Raw genomic sequence first — 25,237 nt, 5'->3', positions numbered from 1 at the left:
GCTCCCCACCAAGACTGTGTCACCGCTCCCCAGTCACGGCTGAGTCGGCGGGAGCACTGCAAAAGGATGGTGAGGGAGTACGTAGCGGATCGCACGACCATCCTTGGTGACGCCTCTGCCCCCTACAACTACTGGGTGTCGAAGCTGGACACGTGGCCTGAACTAGCCCTGTATGCCCTTGAGGTGCTTGCTTGTCCTGCGGCTAGCGTGTTGTCGGAGAGGGTGTTTAGTGCGGCTGGGGGAATCATCACCGATAAGCGTAGCCGCTTGTCAACCGACAGTGCCGACAGGCTAACACTCATCAAGATGAACAAAGGCTGGATTTCGCCAGACTTCTGTTCTCCACCAGCGGACAGCAGCGATACGTAAGCAATACGTAGGCTGCACCCGCGGATGGAAGCTACGTTCTCTCTCACCATCCAAAACGGGGACATTTGTGCTTCATCAATCTGTGTCTAATATTCCTCCTCCTCCTCCTCCTGCTCCTCCTCCTGAAACCTCACGTAATCACGCTGAACGGGCAATTTTTCTTAGGGCCACAAGGCTCACTCAAATAATTTTTCAGAACAATTTTTATAAGTTTCAATTAGCTTAAAAGCGTTGGAACTTTAACTTGAACCAATTTTTCGTTACACTGGGCTGCCTCCAGGCCTAGTTACCACTTAAGCCACATTAACCAAAGCGATTCACCTGCCATCTTGGTTGGGCATGGCCAATTTTTACTGAGGTACATTAGTACTGTTGGTACACCAATTTTTTGGGGCCCTCACCTACAGTGTAATCATAGTAATTTCTATGTTCTTCGCCTGCACTCATGGTACAGAAAGGTGTGTGGGGTTGGCCTACAGTTTAGCTACATAAATGTCACTTGTGCCTTGGCTATACTAAGGCTACTGAAATGGAACGAAGACTGCGCTCCCGCTATACTGCTGCTTCAGAATTGTTACTGGGGCCTGTCTTGAGTGCTACTATTGCTTACATGGAACGAAGACTGCACTCCCGCTATACTGCTGCTTCAGAATTGTTACTGGGGCCTGTCTTGAGTGCTACTATTGCTTACATGGAACGAAGACTGCGCTCCCGCTATACTGCTGCTTCAGAATTGTTACTGGGGCCTGTCTTGAGTGCTACTATTGCTTACATGGAACGAAGACTGCGCTCCCGCTATACTGCTGCTTCAGAATTGTTACTGGGGCCTGTCTTGAGTGCTACTATTGCTTACATGGAACGGACACGTGGAGAGGACACGTAGTGCCTCAAAAACATCCCCCTCCTCCTCCAACAGGGAAAACATTGTTGGCAAATGCCTTTGCATTGGTTCGTCTGGCGGCAGTCCAAGAATTTCACCTTTACCGACACTACAAGAGAGCCCCCCCACCATCCCCCCGCCACGGCCCACTTAATCCTGGCCACATTCCGAAAACCAACAAAATACAACCGTGGTACTAGGTCCGCAGTCACCACCACATTACCACCAACGCGGTTACTGTTAAGGTGCATATAACCACGGACACGTGGAGAGGACACGTAGTGCCTCAAAAACATCCCCCTCCTCCTCCAACAGGGAAAACATTGTTGGCAAATGCCTTTGCATTGGTTCGTCTGGCGGCAGTCCAAGAATTTCACCTTTACCGACACTACAAGAGAGCCCCCCCACCATCCCCCCGCCACGGCCCACTTAATCCTGGCCACATTCCGAAAACCAACAAAATACAACCGTGGTACTAGGTCCGCAGTCACCACCACATTACCACCAACGCGGTTACTGTTAAGGTGCATATAACCACGGACACGTGGAGAGGACACGTAGTGCCTCAAAAACATCCCCCTCCTCCTCCAACAGGGAAAACATTGTTGGCAAATGCCTTTGCATTGGTTCGTCTGGCGGCAGTCCAAGAATTTCACCTTTACCGACACTACAAGAGAGCCCCCCCACCATCCCCCCGCCACGGCCCACTTAATCCTGGCCACATTCCGAAAACCAACAAAATACAACCGTGGTACTAGGTCCGCAGTCACCACCACATTACCACCAACGCGGTTACTGTTAAGGTGCATATAACCAGTCTGACTGGGGCATGCAGACACCTTGACAGAATGAATAGTGTGTGGCACATAGGTTCCCCATTGCTATGCCCACGTGTGCAGCTCCTGATGGCGGTGGCACAGGATTGTATTTCTCATTGCTTCTGTACAGCATTGTGGGCTATCGCCCCGCCCCTATTAAAGAGGGTCGCTACCTAGCCGTGCCAACCCTGTGCAGTGTGTGCCTGCGGTCCCTCGTCGTGGCAGACGCACTTATAAATAGACATGAGGGTGGTGTGGCATGAGGGCAGCTGAAGGCTGCGCAGGGACAGTTTGGTGTGCGCTGTGGGGGGGAGGGGGTGCGGTTGGGCAGCATGTAACTCAGGAGAAGTGGCAGTGGAGTGTCATGCAGGCAGTGATTGTGCTTTGTTGGAGGTAGTGTGGTGCTTAGCAAAGGTATGCCATGCTAATGAGCGCTTTTCAGAAGTAAAAGTTGTTGGGAGGGGGGGGGGCCCACTCTTGCCGCTATTGTGGCTTAATAGTGGGACCTGTGAACTTAGGATGCAGCCCAACATGTAGCCCCTCGCCTGCCCTATCCGTCACTGTGTCATTCCCATCACTTTCCTGAATTGCCCAGATTTTCACACATGAAAACCTTAGCGAGCATCGGCGAAATACAAAAATGTTCTGGTCGCCCATTGACTTCAATGGGGTTCGTTGTTCGAAACGAACCCTCGAGCATCACGGGAAGTTCGTTACGAATAACGAACACCCGAACATTTTGGTGTTCGCTCATCTCTACCGGTAGTGTATACTGTGTAACCAATCATATACACTATACAAGTAAGTTTTACAGACAACATGACATAGGCCGCCTGCAGATGGGCGGGTCAGATCCGGCTGCAAGGATTCTCGCCGCGGGACGCGACCGGAGCTCCTGCAGAGAGCGGTGCGTACTCACCCGCGCCTGTGGCTCCGGCTGTTTGATGTGCCAGCTTGCCGGGCAGCCGGTGCATGCGCAAACTAGAGCCGGCGGCCAGGGAGTGACGTTTCTGTGCGAGCCCCACACAGAAATAGAGCATGCCACGGTTTGTTTGCCGCGCGAGATTTCGCACGGCCAAACCGCGGCCGTCTGCATAGGATTGTGTTTGTTAACGCAATCCTATGCAGGCTTCCAGCGGCGGGAATCCCGCCGCGGAATTTCTGCCCATCTGCAGGCGGCCTTAGGTAGGAACTGGTAAGATGTATTACAGTGCATATATTTCTCTCTGTATCTGTTCTCAGATTGAAGGTGCATTTGTTCAAGGAATTGGGCTTTATACAACAGAAGAGCTGAAATACTCTCCAGAGGGGGAATTGCTAACAAAGGGACCAGGAGAATACAAGATCCCATCTGTTTATGATATTCCAAAAGAGTTCAATGTATCACTGCTTCCTTCTTCACAAAACCCCTATGCTATTTACTCTTCCAAGGTGAGAGGCATTGAAACAATTCATTCTATTTATTTAATAAGCGTAGGGGAAAGCACAAGCAGCTCTGAAGACCTTAAAGGGGTTTTCTCATTACTGACCTTGGCTGCAGCTTTCACATGTCCTGGTCAGTAGCAACCAGGATGTACAGAGTCACTGTGGAGTGTTTTTTTAACCCATTAAGGACCAGGTTGTTTTGTACCTTAAGGACCAGACACTTTTTAGGGATTTTACCCATGTGGTGGTTTTAACTGTCCTATTTTTTTTCCTTCAGCTACCAAAATTATTTTTGCTGCGTTTTTTTCCCGTGACATCTAGGGCAATTTTTAATAACTCTTTCCGTTTTGTAGTTTTATTGGGGGGGAGGGGGTAAAAAGCTGAAAAATGTTTTCTTTACATTTAGTTATTTTTTTAAAATTAGTAAATTTAGGCTAAAATAAACTATGGGAACGGGTTCCCCATTTTTTGCGGATTTTTTGATATATAATATGTATGGTTTTGGATTACAGGGCGCATATGATGACAGTTTTGGTTGGAGTCAGCTTTGGGTTCTTTCCTTTTTTATGTATATATTTTTATTTTATTCTGTAATGTTCTTTGACTTATTTATGCAATTAATATTTTCACATGTTTTTTTTTAATTACACACTTTTCCACTGTAGCTGGAGCAGCCATAGGAGCCCCACTTACAGGGGAAAACATCCCCCTGTAGTGACAATAGTCACTGGCAGAGCTAATCAGGTTCTGCTATGATCCTGCAGCTCTGCTGTGACAGGGGATCCGGGGGGGTCACGTGACCGCCAACTCACATAGTGGAAGTTCCACTTCCACTTCTTAGTACATACTGCTCATTGAACGCTGTGTACTAGGGAAAGGAGAAGGCAGAAGGGGTTAAAAACTGCTCCTGCCTTCTCCTTCGGGTTCTCAGCTGTGTCTAACAGCTTACAACCCAACTTCCTTCTGATTGATTGCAGAAGCAGGGGTTTTAATCCCATGCCGTATTTTTACTATCGTCTCGGATTAAAGTCCAGGACCAAGCGTCATAAACTTACTGTGTTTGGTCCTTAATGAGTTAAGTAATGTGAAAAACCATTTAATAGTGGATACATGCCCTTTGGATATATCTCCAAAAAATCAATTTAAAAGAAAGTGGCAACACTCCAAAACGATAGCAAAGTGAACCTGATTTATTCACACATGTCTACATGCAATTTTTTAGCTCATTACGTAATCCCTTAAGAACCAGAATTTTTCAGTCCTAAAATGACCAGACAAATTTTTTCTGATTTTATGTATGTGGTGGTTTAACCCTTTCCAATCCACTGTCTGACGTCTAAAGACATTATGATTTAAGGCTGTACAGCTCCGATGTTGGAAGACGTCCGTCGGGGTTCTCTTACTGTATATTGCCAGCCTCTCTGCTGTGGGAGCCTATCAAACGTGTCACCTCATGCAGTACTGGCTTTAGCCAGCATATAGCGCTGTTGTATAATGGCAGAAAAAGAGTAAGCCCCCTAGGAAAACCAGCATACAAATTGGATTGGAAAGGGTTAACAGCCAAAATTCTTTTTCTTAGGCTACTAAAATTGTTTTGTACCAATTTTTTATTGTCCCGTATAGGGCTATTTTTTATAATGTTTAATCATTTTATTGATTTTCAGTATATAACAGAAGAAAAGTTCGATACATACAATACACAACATTAAACAACAATCCGTCTCAGGACGGCGTAGTTGTATTAGAAAACCAAGAAAAAAATGTGTAAATGCCATTAGGCAACATAGAAATTTTCAAACATAATAAAACAATACGTAATTGTATCTAAGAAACCGAAACCAGAGAAGAAAGGAAGAAACTAGGTAGGTAGGGAGGAGTGGCTAGGCAGACAGGAAGAAGAAAAGAAGGAAAATAAAAGGGGGTGGAGAGGGGGTGGAGAGTGGGAGGAGAGGTGCAGGCAATGGACTGGAACTTCAATGAGTGGTAGGTAAAAATAGGATGATTCAACCAATGGAACCATGCCAAGGACAAAGGAAGATCTACCAACAAGGTTTTTGCGATGCTAAGAATTCCTGGGGCATTGTCTAGGACAGCCATTGAAGCATTTGTATACTAGGATCATCGTAATCTTCTGCTATTATTTCCTCCATACTCATGATATGATTTATTTTTATACACACATTTTACCTGGTAGTTGTGTGCTTTTACAGTGTCTTGGAATCACAGCTTGAGCCACAGTCTAGAAATGGCATAATAGGCTCTTCTTAATTAGTGGCAGGGATGCTGGGATGATGGACAGCAAAGCAATTTTTTGGGAGATTGTAATATCATGGTTGGTAACCATGCTGTGTCCTGGAATATGGTGTCCCAAAATGGTTTGATTCAGGGATATTCCCACCAAGCATGTAGCATCGTTCCTTGAGCAGAGTCAAATCTCTAATAAGTATCAGAGATCATTGGCTAGATCTTGTGCAGAAGAGAAGGACACTGGTACCACCAGGTTAGTAAGTTGTAATTCTTTTCCTGCACCATGCAAGCCAAAGGTAATTTATGGGACAGAAGAAGGGATTTTTCCCACTCCATCTTTGTGACAGGCACTGGCATCTCCCTCTCCCATGAGCTGACAAAAGGGGGTTTTCCTGAGGTAGCAGCAGCCAACAGGTGTGAGCTCAACAAGGTGTGAGTAAGGGCTGATTACTTCTAAAAAGCACCTCCAATTCCATGAGCATCGTCAAGAAGCGAGAGGTACGAGAAGAGGACTATATAAAGAGCAAAAATTAGTGATGTTCAAGCCAAGGAAGTGTCAAGGAGAGCTGTTTGTAAGGTGTGGAGAGTTGGAATGGAGGCACCACAAACCTCTTGATACATCCATCCTAACATCATCTATAGCCTTCCAACCTAGAAAAGTGCTCCCAGACAGGCCTAGGGGAAAAGCAGTATTGTGTATTAGGTCTGCAGCTCAGACTTGTCTGTCTCCTGTTGTTTCTGGCAGGCACGGGCGTCATCCTGCTTTTCCTGTAACTTGAACTGCTGCATACTTCTCTCCATTACTTCAATGGTTACCTGCTTCAGCACTCCTCGCTCAGCTGTAGGGCAATGGTAATTACCTTCCTATTTAGCTGAGCTGGAAACCTTCCCTCTTTGCCTCAGTGTTGTTGTGTGTATGCCTCTGACAGCCAGCATAGGTCTCGTCTCTGTTTTCTTATCTGTGCTTAACCTGTACTTTATCAGTGTTTATTTGTTTGCTGCTCTCCAGTTTTTGTATGCCTCCTATCTTTTATTTTGTTGCCTGTTCCTCAGCCTTGTCCAAGTTTGCTTCTCCTTTTGCCTTCCTGTCCCTGCACTATTCCCTGTTCTGTGTTTTTGCTGTATACAATGGTGTGTTCAGTGTCCCATCAGGATTAGTCACGGCTGAGAGGAAGACTGTGGGGACATTTTTATCAGGGCGCTTACCCTGCTTCAAGGCAGGGTTGCCCCTCATCTCCCTGACTAGTGAAGGGCAAGGTTTTAGATCTAGATTGCTCCTCATCGGTCTGTTTCTCATCGCCTGGTAGCTGAGCCATTGATCGCCAAGAGTCAGTGCTAACCTCGTCTGGATTGGTTCTATTCCAAAACTGGTAAGTTGACTTAGTGGGTCCACACTAGTGATCCCTAACATTGTGGAAGAGTGACCTTATGGGAGCATTCTGTTCAGATAATACTCCCCTACCCACCAACATATCCCAGACCAAAACAAAAAGATAGTGTTAAGTAGATCACTCGGCCTGTATTCCACGGACATCCAAGGTAATATATGAACATAACGCAAAGTCAGCTTGGACTCCAAGGCAACCCTTTGCTTTGTTTTCTTATGAAAGCGCCAGTCAAACCTACGGGGCAGAAGGGTGGCAGTAATACAATTGAGGATTGGGAAGTTCCGCTCCCCTGGAGATTTTAGGATGTGCCATATTTCGGAAACTAAGGCAACTGTCTTTCCTCCTTCCCATACAAACTTGGAAAAGACCCTCTGCAATCTTCAAAAAAATCCAGCCTGGGGCCTAATAGGGAGAGCCTGAAAAACATAGAGAAGTCAAGGGGTAATGTTAATTTTAAAGACATTAACACTGCCAAGTGTTTCTGATCATATGCCATCAAAGATGTAATGATTTTTTTTCCAAGACAGGGAGGTAATTCAAAGTGTATAATTAGGAGGAGTCAAATGTAATCTGAACACTCAAGTATGTTGGAGAGGAGGTACGACACTTAAAGGGAAAGTGGTCCCTTTAAAATAGTCAATTTCCATGGCAGGGAGAATTACATTCAGAGCCTTGGATTTTGTAAGGTTAACCTTGAAATTTCTCAGGTGTCCATATCTAGCAAATTCTTGCAAAATGGAAGGGAACAATATTCTAGATTGGGATACATACATCAGGAAGCCAATTGCATACAAGACTGCTTTACAATGCTTGGACCACACTTGGATACTGTGTACACTCGGGTTATTCTACAGAGCAATTACTAGGTGTTCCATAACTATCATGTACAGCAAGAGCGACAACGGGCATCCCTGCCGTGTACCATTCTGAATAGGAGAAGGATCAGAAAGGATGCTATTGGTTTGAACCGGTGTCTCAAGATCACTATGCCTACATTAGGCAACATAGAAGTTTTCAAACACAGTTACGTATTGTCTTATTATATCTCAGAAACCGAAACCAAAGAAGAAAGGAAGAAACTAGGGAGAATTTTTCCAGGGAATTTAGGCCCCAGACCATTTTGTTCCAAAGATGCCCTCAGAAAACAGCAATGCATATAGTCAAAAGCCTTCTCAGCGTCTACTGATAAAAGACAAAGAGGGAGCTGCATGTTTTGTAATGCAGTCAATCAGGAGAGTCTTGTTGGTGTTATCTATCTTTTCCTTACCCCTAATAAGGCCAACTTGATCATTGTGTATTAACCCCTTCCCTCTCCATGACGTATAGGTACGTCATGGAGCACCGGGGTATGTATGAAGAGAGGTTGCGGGGCAACCTCTCTTTATACAGTGCGGGCGTCAGCTGTTTGTTACAGCTGACACCCACGGGCAATAGCCGCTATCGGCTGTTCGGCCGATCGCGGCTATTAACCATTTAAATGCTGCTGTCAGTTCTGACAACGGCATTTAAATCCCCCGAACAATGTTCGGGGGTCCCGCACGGCCCCCACGCGGTGAGATCAGGGGAGCCGTGCAAGTGTCATGGCAGCCGGGGGCCTTCTGAAAGGCCCCAGGGCTGCCTTACCAGACTGCCTATCAAGCCATCCCCGTGGGGTGGCTTGATAGACTGCCTGTTAAATGGCAGTATGACGTAATGCTATAGCATTACGTCATACTGCAGGAGCAATCAAAGCATCGCTGGTTGTAGTCCCCCAAGGGAACTTTAAAGTAAAGTTTTAAAAAAATCAATAAAGTTTTTTAATTGTAAAAAAAAAAGTTATAAACATTTAAATCATCCCCCTTTTGCCATATCTATTTTAAAAAAAAATCTAAATCATAAAATAAAAATATGTATTTCATATCGCCGTGTCCATAAAAGTCCGATCTATCAAAGTAGTGCATTATTTTTCCCGCACGGTGAACGTCGTCCCAAAAAAAAATAAAGAACGCCAGAAATGCATTTTTTGAGTTACCCTGTCTCCCAGAAAAACTGCAATAAAAAACAATCAAAAAGTTGTATGTATTCCAAATTGGTGCTATCAGAAACTACAGGACATCACACAAAAAATGAGCCCTCGCTCAACTACGTCGACGGAAAAATAAAAAAGTTATTGCGCGCACAAAATGACCGCAGAAAATAATTGAAAAAAATTAAATGTCTTTGAAAAAAAAAAAAATGAGTAGTACAGTAAAAAAAAACCTATACAAGTTTGGTATCGTAGTAATCGTACCGACCCATAGAATAAAGTTATCATGTCGCTTTTGTTGCCATTTGTGCGCCGTAGAAACAAGACGCACTGAAAGATGGCGAAATGTTGTGGTTTTTTTTTCATTTTACTCCACTTAGAATTTTTTTAAAGTCTTTCAGTACATTATATGGTACGTTAAATAGCACCATTGAAAAATACAACTCATCCCGTAAAAAACAAGCCCTCATACAGCGACGTCAATGGATAAATAAAGGAGTTACGATTTTTTTGAACCGGGGGAGGAAAAAATGAAAATGGAAAAAGAAAAAGGGGCCACGTCATTAAGGGGTTAATGAAGGTAGTGCAGGACCTATTGGCCAGAACCTTGTCAAAAAATGTAACATCGACATTTATTAGAGATATATGGTGAAAATCAGCACAAGAGGTGGGATATTTACCCAGTTTCAGAATAACCATTGCAAGAGCCATAAGTGATTTGGCGGCTGAAGTGGCAAGTTGATGACAGCTCATTAAATGCTTTTGCGAGGACAGTCTCTCAGAAAAGTTTAAAGAAATGGGGAATTAACCCATTAGGTCTGAGTGACCTCTCCAATGGGGTATTTTTAATGACTTTGCCAATCTCCTCCCCTGAGAAGTCCTCTTCAAAGGAGGTTCGGATGGCATCAAGAATTGTAGGAAGAGCCATATCAGCAATGTAGGACTGAATTTTAGACATATAGCAGCTGGGAACATAACATTGTACAGTTTCTTCCAAGGATCATATTCGTCTTACCTGTTGCGTGTTTTGATGTGGGCAATAAACATCTGGTTTATCTTAGAATGGAAGTATTGAGCTAAAGCCTGACTGCCCTTGTTGGAATGTTCATAGAGATATCTTTTGGTCTGATTCCGGTATCACAAATATTTTTACTCCAGAAAGCAACACAGTTCTTCCCTAACATTAAAGGGGTTGTCTCGCGAAATCAAGTGGGGTTATACACTTCTGTATGGCCATATTAATGCACTTTGTAATATACATCGTGCATTAAATATGAGCCATACAGAAGTTATTCACTTACCTGCTCCGTTGCTAGCGTCCTCGTCTCCATGGTTCCGTCTAAATTCGCTGGCAGCTTGCTTTTTTAGACGCGCTTGCGCAGTCCGTTCTTCTCCTTTCAGCACGAGCCGCTTCAGTGTGCTCCCCGCTACAGCTCTTCTGCGCATGCGCAGACGAGCTGTCACTGCTCGGGAGCGCGCTGGAGCGGCCATTCTGTACCATCCTCTGTTAGAGGAAGGTGCAGAGCCGCCCAGCTGTCCCGAGAAGCCGCTCAGCTGTCCTGCCGTCCAGCTGTCCCGCCGTCCTGGTAAGTGATGGGCCGGGGGGGCTGCCGCTGCGCCGGAGGCGGGCTGCGCCGGGGCGGGGGGGGGCTGCCGCTGTGATGGGGGGCTGCCGCTGCGCCAGTGGGGCTGCCGCTGCGATGGGGGGGCTGTCGCTGCGATGGGGGGGCTGTCGCTGCGATGGGGGGGCTGCCGCTGTGATGGGGGGGCTGTCGCTGCGATGGGGGGGCCGTCGCTGTGCCGGGGGGGCTGTCGCTGTGATGGGGGGCTGTCGCTGCGATGGGAGGGGCTGCCGCTGTGATGGGGGGGCTGCCGCTGTGATGGGGGGGCTGTGCCGGTTACCTGCTGCCTGGCGGTGGGTGACTGGTCGGCCGTGTTCACTCCAGGGGTCCGGTCGGCGGCTGCGGGGCGTCTGGTTGTCAGGGAGACACAGCTGGTAGCGTCTCGGGAGCGCGCACGTCGGGCTACAGCAAGCGACGGGAAAAGAGCCGGCGGCCATCTTGGGAAAATTTTTATAAGTTGCTGAAACGCTGGAACGGTAAGTACAAACCAGCTAGAAAAGTCATTTACAGGGGGGCTTAGTAATGTATGCTTAATTAGGGGGACTGGGCAAAAAAAAAAATCCACTCCTGCCTCGAGACATCTCCTTTAAGAAGTTCCTTAAAGATAGAGGAGGAACCACTGGCCTTGTGGGTAGTTTCAAGAGACTGAATAGTGTTAGGGTGGGAGATAACCTTAAAGGCATTTTCCCTCTTGAGTCTCATCCCATGCTTAATCAGGAGTCCTTGCACTACACAGTTGAAAGTCTTCCACTGCACAGGGAGAGGAGTAGGATCCGAGGAGTGAGCAGCAAGGAACTCTGTGATACAATTCTGTACCTTTGTGAAACAGACTGAGTTCTTCAATAAGTTATCCTTAAGGTGCTGAGTCCATGACTTAGCCAGAAAATCAAAAAGTTCTGGAGAAAGAAAGATAGGCGCATGGTGTGACCTCAGAGCGGACCCAAACTCAGAAGAGGGGCCCCAAGATAGAGCATGATGGAAAAATCGAAACAGCTGTAGGGCAGGGAAAAGTAAGAATAGTTTTTGGCCCACAGGCATAAGATTCACCACATGTCAACAAGTTGGAGCTGACACGTGAATTTTTAGCACGCGTAATTGCTCATTAGGGAAACTATGTCTAGGGATAGGGCAGTCAAAAGGTAGGAATGGTCAAGAGGAAAGTTGAAATTGCCCCAGCAACAACGACCCCTTCCATTACCTCAGCTAGTTTTCTCAAGAGCCGACTATACACTCTTACAGAATCTTGGTTGGGGAAATTCCAGTTAGTCAGAGTGAACAGGGAATTCCAAATCTTGAATTCAAGAAGAACAAACATCTGGGTCAATACGGGTGTCCAGTACCTCATGCTGCAGTGCTTTATTAAGGTCTATAGAAGTTACTTTTGATTTGGAATCTGGATTCGTGCTATGAAACATGGACACATAAGATCTGTCATAAATGGTAGGAATGTGACCAGTCTGGAAATTAGTTTCCTGCAAAGAGACAATGTGAACTCTGAGTTTATGTAGTTGCTACAAAACATGGTTATGTTCTTGTGGGATGTTCAGTACCCTCACATTAAGTGAGCAACACTTCAAAGGGGCCATGTGGAAGGGTGGGGAGAAAGGAATAATAAGGGATAAGGTGGAAAGAGGTTAGGAAAAGAGAAGAACAGAGGAGAAAAGAGAAAATTTTAAGGAAGCGCAGAGGAGTTTAAAAAAACTGAAGACCTGGACACCCAAGAACACGATGGCTTGATACTGTCGAAGCTGATACTGGTGTGGATATCAACTAACTGAAAGAAGCAGTGTAAAACCGAAAAACATGGAGGGAGCTCGCCTTTAGGGTCAACAGCTAACCGCAACAACAGATGAGCTATAGATTGTCATAAGAGAAAATCAGAGAGGGTGGCCATGTGGCAAATTGCCACTAGGCAACTTAGCCTGTGCACCGAGTATGAAGTGCAAGACTCCAAGTAGGTAAAGAGCCTCCCTTCCCCCTCCCACTCCCACCAGGCCCAACACCAGAAAAGTATAGGTAAATAAGCAGAACTATAAATCTACCCAATGAAATATTACAATCTTGCCAAATTGAACAGGGCACAGGTACAGGAAAAGGTGAGTAATATGTGAGAACTGAAATCAAATCGAGGAAGAGGTAAGCTCTGAGACCAACCCTGTATTTTGCATGAGAGCAAAGTTGGCACCACAGTGGCCTCCCAGGTGAGCCACACAGCTGGGAAGAGGAGGAGAGTCTACAAAGTAGTCTATAATGTCGTGGCATACAAGGCAATATGTCCCATGAGGTACTAACATTTCAACCTTCAGGGGTGCCTCCAACACAGCCCCAGTAAAATGAACCACATAATACAAGACAACTTAAAAGAGGCTGTAATAGTAACTTTTCGAAAGCACCCATTGGTCAGCTCAGCTCCCCGACCCCAGGAGAGCAAAACAGAATATGGCAAGGAAAAAGCCCCATGGCTGAGCCGAAATAAAGTAAACAAGTATAGAGGGTGACATGGCTTCCTGATAACTGCACAAAATATCTATGCCTGTCTCAGTATAGAAGGGAGAGGAGATGGGACAAGCTAAGACTGTAAATTAAGGAAAGGGTGACAATGGAAGGAGCACTCCACTCATACAAACAAGAATGGTAATAGCAATGACTGTGTGTACAGTCTCTTACTAGGCATGTAATACACAAATAAAAACAGAGTTCGCTCAGACAGCACAGCACAAAAGACTGAGGTCAAATCTAGGCACAGAGTCCATTAGGTCAGCTCTTCCAGAAATATGGTGGATCTAGAGAGAGGGTATGTCAGGTAGAGGGCAGGCTTGGCACACAAGGTCTGGCCATCGCATGGATCTCGCCCTTCTTTCTCTCCCAGGCTACTGATATGGACGGGGTGGGAGGCTTCCAGATGGTGCCATAGACAGAGTAGGACATTCAGACAAAGACACATTAGGGAGCTCAAAAGCAGCAGAAAATTAAGGGAGGTCTCCTCCAGTGGAAGAGCCAGGAGCAGCCAGAGCTGGAGAACAGACTAGAAGATCTTCCAGAGTCGGCTGCTCCATGGCTGTTGGGTCTCGGCGAGTACATTAATCAGGTGCATACGTGGTTGGGCTTTGGCTATGGTGGAACTCTGTAGGGTCAAGTAGAAAGTCCCTTCATGATCGACAGGCTGTAGGAGATCTGAGGGTATGGAAGCCAAATTAGGAGTAATCTCTATAGGGGAGGCCTCACAAGAGGAGTGGTCTGGCAATCATAGTAGTGAGCCTAGGGCAGCCATGTTGGGAGCAGTCTGTTGCTCTGCAGATGGGCTTTATGCAGATAAGAATTGTCTAATTCCTCCAGAGGCAGATGGTGTGTCCAGAGCACTCGGTTGCTGCTGAGGCTGTTTCTGTCAATTGCCAATAAAGATGGCCTTCTTTTTCAGGCAAACAGCATCTCAATACAAGTGTTTGGCCTAGCGTAGGACGGTAACTGAGCTATTACATGCAAAATAGCGAACAGCGGCGCTCAGCAATAAGCCACTATTTTGGCGGAGTCAATTTATGATACACGCCTTTTGTAGGATCTGACCCCTCCAAATTCAGACCAGGACATTTTTCACCTGGCTATCTCCACAGTCCCATTGAAAATCATTGGATCAAAACATCAGCGTGCTTGTGCGACTAGAACTCCATTCAGACCCCTATTACGGGGGGTGCAGTAACCCCCGCAGTGCAGAGGGCAGGGGACATGGGGTCTCTTTTCTCAGATTTGGCGGGGTCTCAGTGGTGAAACCCCCACGATTTAGAAAGTTAGGTCCTATTCTGTTGATAAGGCATAACTTGTAATAGTGGTATAAGCAATGTAATGGTCTCAAGGTTTGATGCTTAAAATTCCACTCAAGTTCCCTTTTCTTTAATGTTGTAAATCTAGATCCTGTAATGAGCCAAAGTGTTGCAAGCAAACATATGGGTGAAGTAAGCAAGTTGAGCTATGTACAGTATTTAGATTCAGGAAGGTATAAATTGGATGGTTTTCTAGTTAAAGTGACTGGCCATTCGGGGGATCAAAAATGTTATGCGAGTATCTACATGGGGTGATTACCTGCTATGTATTTTCCTGAGATCTTGCTACTTTTTAGCTCAGCCCATTAGGGCAGAGTTTAGTTAGAGTATCTACAAAGAATCTTAGGTAGTCTAAGACACCCCCCCATCTCATCATTGGCTCAAGCTGCTGCTATCTCCCTCCTCCCCGCAGCTCTGCCCCCATAGATTGGCGGCCTCCATTCACTAAATGATGATCCTACTGGGACTGCTACAATTGTCCTGTGTAAAAGGGGCTTTAGAGCAGATCAACAACTAAAGAAACAAAAGAAATAGTTGTAGTATAAGGTAAAAATATGACTATGCAGAGAAAGCTCAGTATTGCCAATGCAGACTCTAGGTTAATCGATTTTGAGGTTATTTATGAATATCTTACTTTTTGTTTCCCTAGGGTATTGGAGAGTCAGCAGTGTTTTTGGGATCTGCTGTATACTTTGCTATAAAGGATGCCGTTTTGTCTGCACGAAAGCAGAGGGGCTTGTCTAATATCTTTAAACTGAACAGTCCTGCGACCCCTGAGAAGATACGTATGGCATGTGGAGACAAATTCACGGAGATGGTGACTACTCAATATCTGATTTTTACTTTATATCTGTGCTACATATAATGAAGCTGCTGCACTATGATAGTCAAAAAGGTATAAACACATCATAAACATGAAGAATTCGATGAGCAGTACATTATCTTGGAATATACTACAAAACCTGTGTTAACAAGGGGAATTACAACAGTTGTATGCACTTACAGTTCAGGTCCGGGGTATTCGGGTCCATCATGGCATTTTAGTGCATGTTAGTGTAACAGCTGTAACTTTTTTTTTCACATTTTGGTGGTTTTTATGGTGTTTTTCCAATGCTGCTTTCTTATTAATAATTTTTAAAACATAGTTTTTTGTTTTTTTAATATTAGCCATACAATGTTAAAAATAGAAAATTAGCCCTGTTTTCACTACGACGGTTGCATCAGTGGGCCTGAATCTCAGGGATCATATGATTAGTCATGTGACCAATAGAGGCAGCACACTACGCACTACCTCTATTCTATATACTGTGCTGATTGGTGAAAAACCATGCCTGCCTTCTCTCTTAGGTGATTAGCAGTCTTTGACATTCTCACACCTGATATTCAGCTGCCCAATCACCCAGAAAACCAGATTAAGGCCTCATGTCCACTGGGCAAATGGAATTTTGCCCATAGGGAATCATTGCCATCCGCGGGTCCATTAAATTGATTTTTGCACCCGCGGATGGCATTTTAAAAGAATTGCGTTTTTCATGCGCGGGAGAAAAAACGCGGCATGCTCCATTTGCCGCGGATTCCGTGGGGATCGGCAACATTGCTATCACATTGATAGCAATGTGTGCGGACATCTGCATGCAAAAAAATGCCATTTCAAGCAAATCTGCACGGAATCTGCACGGAATCCGCCGCGGAAATCCGCGGCAGATTCTGCGCGGATTGTATTTTTTGAGTGGACATGAGGCCTAAGGCCTCTCTTTCACATGAGCGGATATTGGCCGGCCGATATACGTTACGTTGGGGGAGGAAAATCTGGTGAACGGGTGCACAAATCAAACGTTTGTGCACCCGTTCATATGGCCTGGTGAGGCCGGCGCAAATGTGCTGAGCTCACCAGGCCATCACCCATTTCCCCTCCCTTCCCATCGCAGGCTCACCTGTCGCTCTGTGCTAGGGGTCAGAGCTAAGCACCGGTCTGCCCCGCCTCCTCCCATTGATGGCTATGGACAAGGGGCGGGGAGAGGGGGCACTTAGCTCCGCCCACATCCCGCCCCTTGTCCATAGCCATTAATGGGAATAGGCGGGGTGGACCGGTGCTTAGCTCCGCCACTGTCCCCCTCTAATTGCACAGAACAATCGGGGAGGAACGACAGGTGAGCCTGCACATGGGGAGGAGAACATAGGGAGGGAGTTTAGCAGCCACGCTGCTAAACTCTCTCCCACCTACGGCCGCTGCCATGGGCTCCCGTAGGAGCCCATGCAGCGGCCGACGTATTCCCGGCCCAAAAGATAGTTCCAGGATTATCTTTTGGGCCCGACGTAAAAACGCCCGGCGCTATATTGGCTTGGCCGGGCGTTGTTACATCTCAGAAATACACTCATGTGATCTGTTGCATTGGAATCCAAAAACAGACGGCCGATATGCGCTCATGGGAAAGAAGCCTCAGCCTGTGCCATAAAAGTGCAATGACATGGGTCTAAGTACAAGGGCCACCTGCTGCAAATATACAGCAGCCATTCCTTAAGCATCTGAAGTACAGGTGCCTATATGCCTTAGATAACTTAACCAAGCACTCGTTTGGCAGACAGCTTTTCCTTCCGACCTCCCCATACACATGCATGCTCAGCTTGTTTCTCAATAGACAGCGGGGAACAAGCTCCTGCCAAACAACTCTGTAGGCGTCTTATGTCTTGTGACAATAAAGGATCAGACATGTTGAAATCCCGCATGCCTGATCCTTCTTTCCCCTACAACTGCCATCTGGGTAGAGTGAGGGCATTTTCATAAATGCTGGTTGGTTGGCCAATTCCGCAGAAATCAGCATGTTTGACCGACGTTCATCTTATGGTCATGGCCATCTTTACTTTTTAGGCTTCATCGTAAACCATTTGTAAAAATGATAATATCTCTGTAAAGTAAACAACTTAACCCTTTCCAATCCACTGTCTGACCTCTGAAGACATTATGATTTAAGGTTGTACAGCTCCGATGTTAGAAGACGTCCGTCAGGGTTCTCTTACTGTATATTGCAGCCTCTCTGCTGTCGGAGCCTATCCAACGTCTCACCTTATGCAGTACTGGCTTTAGTCAGCATATAGCGCCATTGTATAATGGTAGAAAAAAAGTAAGCCCCCTAGGAAAACCTGGATACAAATTGGATTGCAAAGGGTTAATGACCAAAGCTGATTATTGCTCTTGCTCCTAATTAACTAACTCATGGGCATTTTTGAGCTTTGTTCTTCAAAATATTGTCCCAACTGGATGAAAGTATCAAAATAACATTTTTTTTCTACATTTTTAGATCCAAAAAGATGACCCTGCATGTTTTGTTCCTTGGTCCATTGATGTGTGACATGGACGATGTGCAGTACTTGGCCAAAGGGATTGTTTCCTGATCGGAGCGCCACATCTATTCTTGGGATTGCTTATGTTTATCAAAATTATAGTTTCAAAGATAAACTTGTAATGATTTTTTTGTGATTTAGAATAACTTTTATATAGTAGAATATTGCATGCTAATCTTATGGTATATCTTCAATGGTTCTGCCCTGTGTGATGCTGGAAATACCTAACATGTGCGAGTCAAAAAAAGGTATTAACAGGTAATATCGGAGATGAAGGCTAGCGCAAATGCGCCGAGCTCACCAGGCCACCGCCCATTTCCCCTCCCTTCCCATCACAGGCTCACCTGTCGTTCTGTGCTAGGGCGGGAGCTAAGCACCGGTCTGCCCCGCCTCCTCCCATTGATGGCTGAGGACAAGGGGCTGGGAGAGGGTGGGCGCTTAGCTCCGCCCACATCCCACCCCTTGTCCATAGCCATTAATAGGAATAGGCAGGGAGGACTGTTGCTTAGCTCCGCCCCCTCTGATTGCACAGAACGTTCGGGGAGGAACGACAGGTGAGCCTGCACAGGGGGAGAACATACTTTTACATAAATTAAACTTGCACGCAGGTACCGTGAAATTCATACAAGACTAATGCAATTCTGGTGACCAGTACACCAGTCCGGACAGCCATATTACCATAGGGATCAGTTGTTACTAGAATGATATCTACAGGATCACTGGAATATATTGTAGATACAGCCATCTGAAGAAGTTGATTCCAAACTTGAGCCGCAATCTGTGTCAATGTGCTGGAGGGTGCCTGTCAAATGGGGTTGGTCCTTGAACTATGTATCAAGTCACAGACTTCAGTGTTGCAATTAGGAATAGTCTTTATTTAAAACCCTATAATATATGCAGTACACAGCGCTATATGCAATTTAATCTGCTCCATGACAGTGCCCATTAGGGCTCATGTCCACGGGCAAAATATGATTTAAGATCCGCAGCGGATCTCCCGCATGCGGATCCGCATCCCATAGGGATGCATTGACCACCCGCGGGTAGATAAATACCCGCGGATCGTCAATAAAAGGGATTTTTAAAAAAATGGAGCATGGAAAAATCTGGACCATGCTCCATTTTCGTGCGGGTCTCCCGCGGGGACGGCTCCCGCGGGCTTCTATTGAAGCCTATGGAAGCCGTCCGGATCCGCGGGAGACCTAAAATAGGAATTTAAAGTATTTACCATCCGTAGCGGACCGGGAAGGTCTCCTCTTCCTCACGGCCGCATCTTCCTTGCTTCGGCTCGGCGGATGTGCCCGGCGCATGCGCGCGGCATGTCGACGACGTGCCGGCGACGTGCCGCCGGCGTGAGGAATTCATCCGCCGACCGAAAAAAAAGATCTGGCCGTGAGGAACAGCTGACCTTCCCCGCCCGCGCCGGATAGGTAAATGCTTTTAAATTCTTATTTTCGGCGCTCATGTCCGCGGGGCAGGAGGGACCCGCTGCAGATTCTACATGGAGAATCTGCAGCGGATCTTATTTTCCCCGTGGACATGAGGCCTTATACCTTTTCTATTCATGCCATCTGCGCCCATACATTGAAAGTGGGTCATCTCCTTGTGAGACTACGAACAAAGCTCATGAGAGCCGAAACATCTTATCTTGTCACGGAGATTGATCCTTATACCAGCAATATACTATCACGGATAGCAGCACTGTATACTTTTGTCACAAATGGATTTACAAATAAAGACTATTCCCAACTGCAACGATCAAGTCTGAAGTGTGTTGAGATTTGATGCATAATGTGAAAAGTACAACATAAAGTTTTTTTATTTTTCAACATATCTAGGTATATCAGTGTCTGACCTTAATAAATATATATATTATATATCATATATTACATTTTACTTGTATGTGTATATATATATATATACAGTAGAACCTCAACTAACGTCATTAATCCGTCCAGAAGCAATGGACTTTAGTAGAAATCAATGTTAGTTGAGGACATTATTTCCATAGGAATTAATGTAAATCCAATTAATTGGTTCTAGACATTCCAAAAAACACACCAAACCCCATTTAATAGTGAATAACTCTGGTCTTTAATACCAAAAACAATAACAATACTGAATGAATATAAAACACAACTGTCAAGAATAAATTAACATTGCAGGGACATCATTATAGCAGTACGTATCACTGTGTTATCTGTGGTTTGACATAGGACTACAGGGGCATTTTTAGCAGTATGTATGACTGTGTTATCTGTGCTTTAACATAGGACTGCAGGGACATCATTATACCAGTACGTATCACTGTTATCTGTGCTTTGACATAGGGCTGCAGGGACATCATTATAGCAGTACGTATCATTGTGTTATCTGTGGTTTGACATAGGACTGCAGGGACATCATTAGCAGTATGTACCACTGTGTCATCTGTGCTTTGACATAGGACTGCAGTATTTATTTGTAAACGTTTCTCTACTGTACTGTCCTCATCTGTACAGTACTTACATTTTACAGTACAGTGGGGATTCAGGAGGCAGGCAGCGTTCAGCCGGAACTTTGGGCATTCAGCTGCTGCACTGTGTCAGGAGGCAGGCAGACACAGCAATGTTCAGTCGGCACTGTGGAGAGGGGAGGGGGAGGAGTAGGCGCACGCTAATGCAGGAGAAGCAGGAAGTGACCACCATCAGCTGCGTGCCAGCTCACTGAGCGGTGCCCGGGGTCATGGAGCGGTTGGCGCCCTTATCTGAGGAATGCAACTTTATTTGAGGGACTGCCACTGCCCTGACACATCGACTTTAGTTGAAAACAGCGTTACTTAAGAGCAAAGCTACTCAAGGGTTTACTGTATATAATGAAAATGAAAATTCACAAATATGACATTTTCTGCTGTGTTAATAGTGCTACTTCCAAAACCGTCATAGGAGTACAATGTTTCTGTCAACCATTGAATGGGTGGCGGGAATGGTTAGATTTTGTATTTCCTTGTGTGGAACCCTGAAACTCAAAAGAAGATCCCAGGCCGGACTTATTGTTCTTCATTGTATTTGGATGGTAACAAGGCTGACCAGCTTCTACATTTTCAATAGCATATCTGTGGCTTTTCACCAAATTATAGCAAAGTCACTTTGTTACTTTTCTTTTGTTGTTGTTTAGAATCACCTAATTCATTACATACTACTGAATGAATATTAAATATCCACATTAGAGATGAGCGAGCATACTCGGTAAGGCGATTTACGAGAGAGAGAGCATTGCCTTTTTCGAGTAACTGCTGGCTCGTCCCTGAAGATTCGGGGGGGCCGCAGGGGCGGGGCGGCGCAGGCAGGAGAGTGATCTCTCTCTCTCCCTCCCGATCTCCTCCGCAACCCCCCGCTCACCCTCGTGGCCCCCCCGAATCTTCAAGGACGAGCCAGCAGTTACTCGAATAAGGTGATGCTCTCTCGAGTAAATCGCCTTACCGAGTATGCCCGCTCATCTCTAATCCACATGCATTAAAAAAATGACATTGTCACATTAAAGATGGCTCCTATTTCTATCAGCAGGCAACGTAAATAAGGCTTATCACATGATAAATTACTAAAGACGATCTATATGGATAAATACATTTGTTTGCAGATACTAATAAAGTAGCCATTTATAACTATGGAACACGTGTGGAATCCTTGACCTGATATAATGCATGGTGCAGAGAAGAGTAGATATGATCTGTTACAGAAGTCCAGAAATCAGCTGTATACAGAGACTCACAAGTGCCAAAGATAACAATCTGCTATCAGATATGTCCATACAGCTCCGATAAACTAATATGGGTGTTTTTACACGTAGCGATAATCCTTCGCTCCAGCAGTGTCACAATTTGCTTGTTCGCTCCAGCAGTCACTTTAAACACAAAGAGAAATAGTTTTTTTCTTGTACAGAAACGTTCAGTCATTCAGCTCGCTGTACCTGTGAATGACCGAACTATCGGTGTTTAAGCCAAACGATTGTCGAACGAACTAACGATGATTTGCATGCTTACTTAACAATAATTGCTCAGTGTAAGAGCACTTTGGCGCACATCTGCAGCACAATACAAGTTTGCATTGTCTACACAGAACCACGTGACACTCCGTACTCCCCTCCATGGCAATGTAACATGTATTGAATCAGATTAAGGCCTTATGCACACGGCTGTGACGGGCTCCGCAAGCGGAATACCGCAGCGGAGTCTGTCAAGGCCCCCCCCCCTCCCCCCACAAACTTACCTCCGGATCCGCTGTGCGAAGTCCTGCATGACGCACCCGCAGTGTCACATGACCCGCCAGCAGCGTCATATGACGTGGCCGGTGGTGAGCGGGGCACGTAGTCACGCTATAATTCCGCTTTGCTACAGCGAAAGTATTGCGTGACGGGCAGCTTCCATTGCCTACAAGTATACCCGCGGCAAATAGGACATGCCGTGGATAATTTCACGCTGCGGAATTCCACAGGTGTACACTGAGCTATTAGGGTCAGTAGAACCTAATAGCTGTGGTGAAACGCCGCGGATTTCTGCCGCATTTTACGCAGCGGAAATCCAGCCGTGGGCATTAGGCCTAAATGCCCATCCACACTGACTTATTTCCTATCTGTGTATTTCACGGACAGCACATTGACCTGTTATAGCCAATTGGGTTAATCACACTGGTGTTTTCTGGAAATTGCAGCATATCCTATTCTGGTCCATATCATCAACCAGAATGGGACTAGGAGACGGAGTTGGTTGGAGAAGATCCTGATTATGTCCACATGGAAGAGAATGAAGTACAAGGTCAACTTGGAGAAGTACCAGTGGCAGTACAGATTTCATACCGGTAACACATATCTGATTCAGGGATGCCAGTCTCCCTCAGACAGGGGTATGGTAGGCACTTGCCAGGATTAATAAAGGTTACAACCGTATTCCATTCCTGGCACACTGGATCTTAGACTGCTGCACAACTACATCATCAAACATGCTATTTGATACCGAAAGCAACAATTACCTTAAGGACCGGTTGCACGAAAGTTTAGATCTGAGATCAACAAGGTTTGATCTAAGAGCAAGTTAAAAAAAAGTTGCACCAACACAGCCCGGCCCATGATCTCGGTTCAACTTTAGCTTCAATTTGATCCCTAAATTTTGAAGGATCGAAGTAGTTGAACTTATTTAGCAGCCGAAATCCAAGATGGCGGACTCGGCAGATAGCCTGGGAAGTGAATGGAGCGGTCAGCTTCCTGCAGAAATCACCGCCGTACAGAAGAGCACCGGCCTAGAAAACAGCTGATCGGCAGGCGTTCGGGGTGCGGACCCCCTCTGATCTACTACTAAAGAAAGGCCATTAATAGTTTACACTTGGACACCTTTAAGGCCGTATTCACATCGGTGAGTGAAAAACTAACCATTTTTAATGTGATTTTCTTGCATTTCCTGGTTCTTTTTTTCCCGCAGCCCCTTCACAGCATGCAACTGCGATTCATTTTTTTAAAGCTCCAACTTGAAGAAGCACACAAAAATAGGATATACAACACGTCTTCGAACTTGGACTGTCAGGGCAGCTTCACACGAGCTTAAGCGTATTGGCATGGGGTATTTTTTGCTAATGGGCGTTGTGTATTTTACTGGGTTTTGCGCACGTAAGTTAAAAAAAAAAAAATTCACCAACGCTCACTGTCATTGAAATGGCCGGCAAGATTAAGGCGTTCCAGATGTGTGAATCCGGCCTCAGAGCTTTCACCGTGTATTACGCGTGCGCTACAGGGCTGCAGGATATGCAGTGAATGGAGGCAATGAAAGTCAATGCACTTTTGTAGATCCATGCATATTGGTGTAGGTCACAGCATGCTGTATTTCTCTACATACCATGCAGCGTGAGCCCTATACACTTGTGCAACGCTGTCCGTAGGCAATACATAGTGTATGGGTGGGGTATTCATACGCATCCCCGCTCTGAAACAGAGTGAGACAGTGCGTGTGCATGCGCAGTGCGCCCGCTACCCATATGCGGTCTCCAACGGCAGACTTGGTATTTACAAACAATGGTAAATTGGTAAAATTTCAGGGAGACCCGCAGAGCTTTAGCACTCCGGCCGGGCACAGCAGGCCCAAGTCCGAGAGAAAGATTGCTTGCGTGAATTAAGCCAAATGAATGGGTTCTTCTCCTGTGTGCGTTCTGTCTCTTTCGGAATGGGACAGGCTCACGCAGGAAAATCGCCCCGAGGCCTTTACACGGCCGATAAAAGGTTCAGATTCACACGATCCAGCAGGAATCGGAGCAATTATGGTTCACCCCGTGTAAACAGGCAGTCCTTTATATAATGGCTGCCTGTTTACAGTGGAGGCGAGCGGCCGGAACGATCCCCACCCGGCTCCACCTCCATTCACTAGCAATAACCGGCCTCCTGCCCACGGACGGAGCGAGATATGCCTGCGGTTTTACACCACGGGGATAACCAAAAAAAGATTGCTGAAAACGCACTTTTTTACCGCGGTCTCCATTAATACTATATCAATGGAGACCGCGGTAAAAAAAAAAAAGCAGTAGACTAGAACATGACGCAATTTTTTTCCCCGCAGCGTAAATCTGCTGCAGAATCCGCCGTGAGGACTGCGCCATTGGGTTCAAATGAACCTAATAGCTGCGTCATTCCACCGAGAACGCGGCATAAATCCGGCCGTGGGCATCAGAGCGGGTCGGATTCCACATGCCGGAACCCGCAATGGAATCCGGATCTAACCGCGGCCGGCGACCTGATTTCTTCTGTACTGCGGATGCTCGCGGCGGCTCGCCGTTGGTCATGTGTTTTTTTTGTTTTTTTTTTAATATGTTTTTCCCGCACCGTCGCTAGGCGATGACCCGAGTACCCGCTATGCCAATTGCGGATGGCCCGCGAGTAGGACGGCTTCCGTTGACTTCAATGGAAGAAGTCCGTGCGGAATCCATAGAAAATGCTATTTTATTGCGGATGTTCTATTCTTTCTCAATGGATGCGGAATGTCCATGCGGATTCCACAATAGAGATCCGGTCGTGCACAGCCGGCCTAATTGCTGCTGTGTAGAAGCGCAGAAATGCTCCTCGCTGGGGCGAGCGGTTGGGTGTCTGCATGTAACAAGTCATCCCGAGGAAGAGGGACCTTAAAGGGTTAAAGTCCTCCCATTACTACACTGCAGTACTTAGTATTTCATCGGTAATTGCAAGTCAAACCCTGAAGCGGAAGCCGCGCAGAGAACGTACAACGCGAACAGCTGCACCCCCTCTGTATTATGTGCCCCGTCCCCGGCTTACAAGGACCGACCAGCCCCCTGCTGTGTGACCCGAGCC

The 25,237-nt window shown here is 46.1% G+C and overlaps 1 protein-coding gene across 1 annotated transcript in view; it reads left to right on the top strand.

Annotated features, from left to right (window-relative positions):
* The window catches only part of LOC136576284 (aldehyde oxidase-like), a 124,148-nt gene extending 102,816 nt beyond the window's left edge, over positions 1 to 21,332 (top strand). The window contains exons 31-33 of the mRNA XM_066575461.1: positions 3,310 to 3,498; positions 15,222 to 15,389; positions 17,872 to 21,332. Of these exons, the coding sequence (XP_066431558.1) occupies positions 3,310 to 3,498; positions 15,222 to 15,389; positions 17,872 to 17,922 (408 nt within the window). The 3' untranslated portion in view covers positions 17,923 to 21,332. The remainder of the gene's footprint in view (positions 1 to 3,309; positions 3,499 to 15,221; positions 15,390 to 17,871) is intronic.
* The last annotated feature ends 3,905 nt before the right edge of the window (positions 21,333 to 25,237 follow it).

Source organism: Eleutherodactylus coqui, chromosome 8, assembly GCF_035609145.1.
Source record: "Eleutherodactylus coqui strain aEleCoq1 chromosome 8, aEleCoq1.hap1, whole genome shotgun sequence".
Classification (NCBI taxonomy): Eukaryota; Metazoa; Chordata; class Amphibia; order Anura; family Eleutherodactylidae; genus Eleutherodactylus; species Eleutherodactylus coqui.
This window is presented reverse-complemented; position numbering and strand designations above follow the sequence as displayed.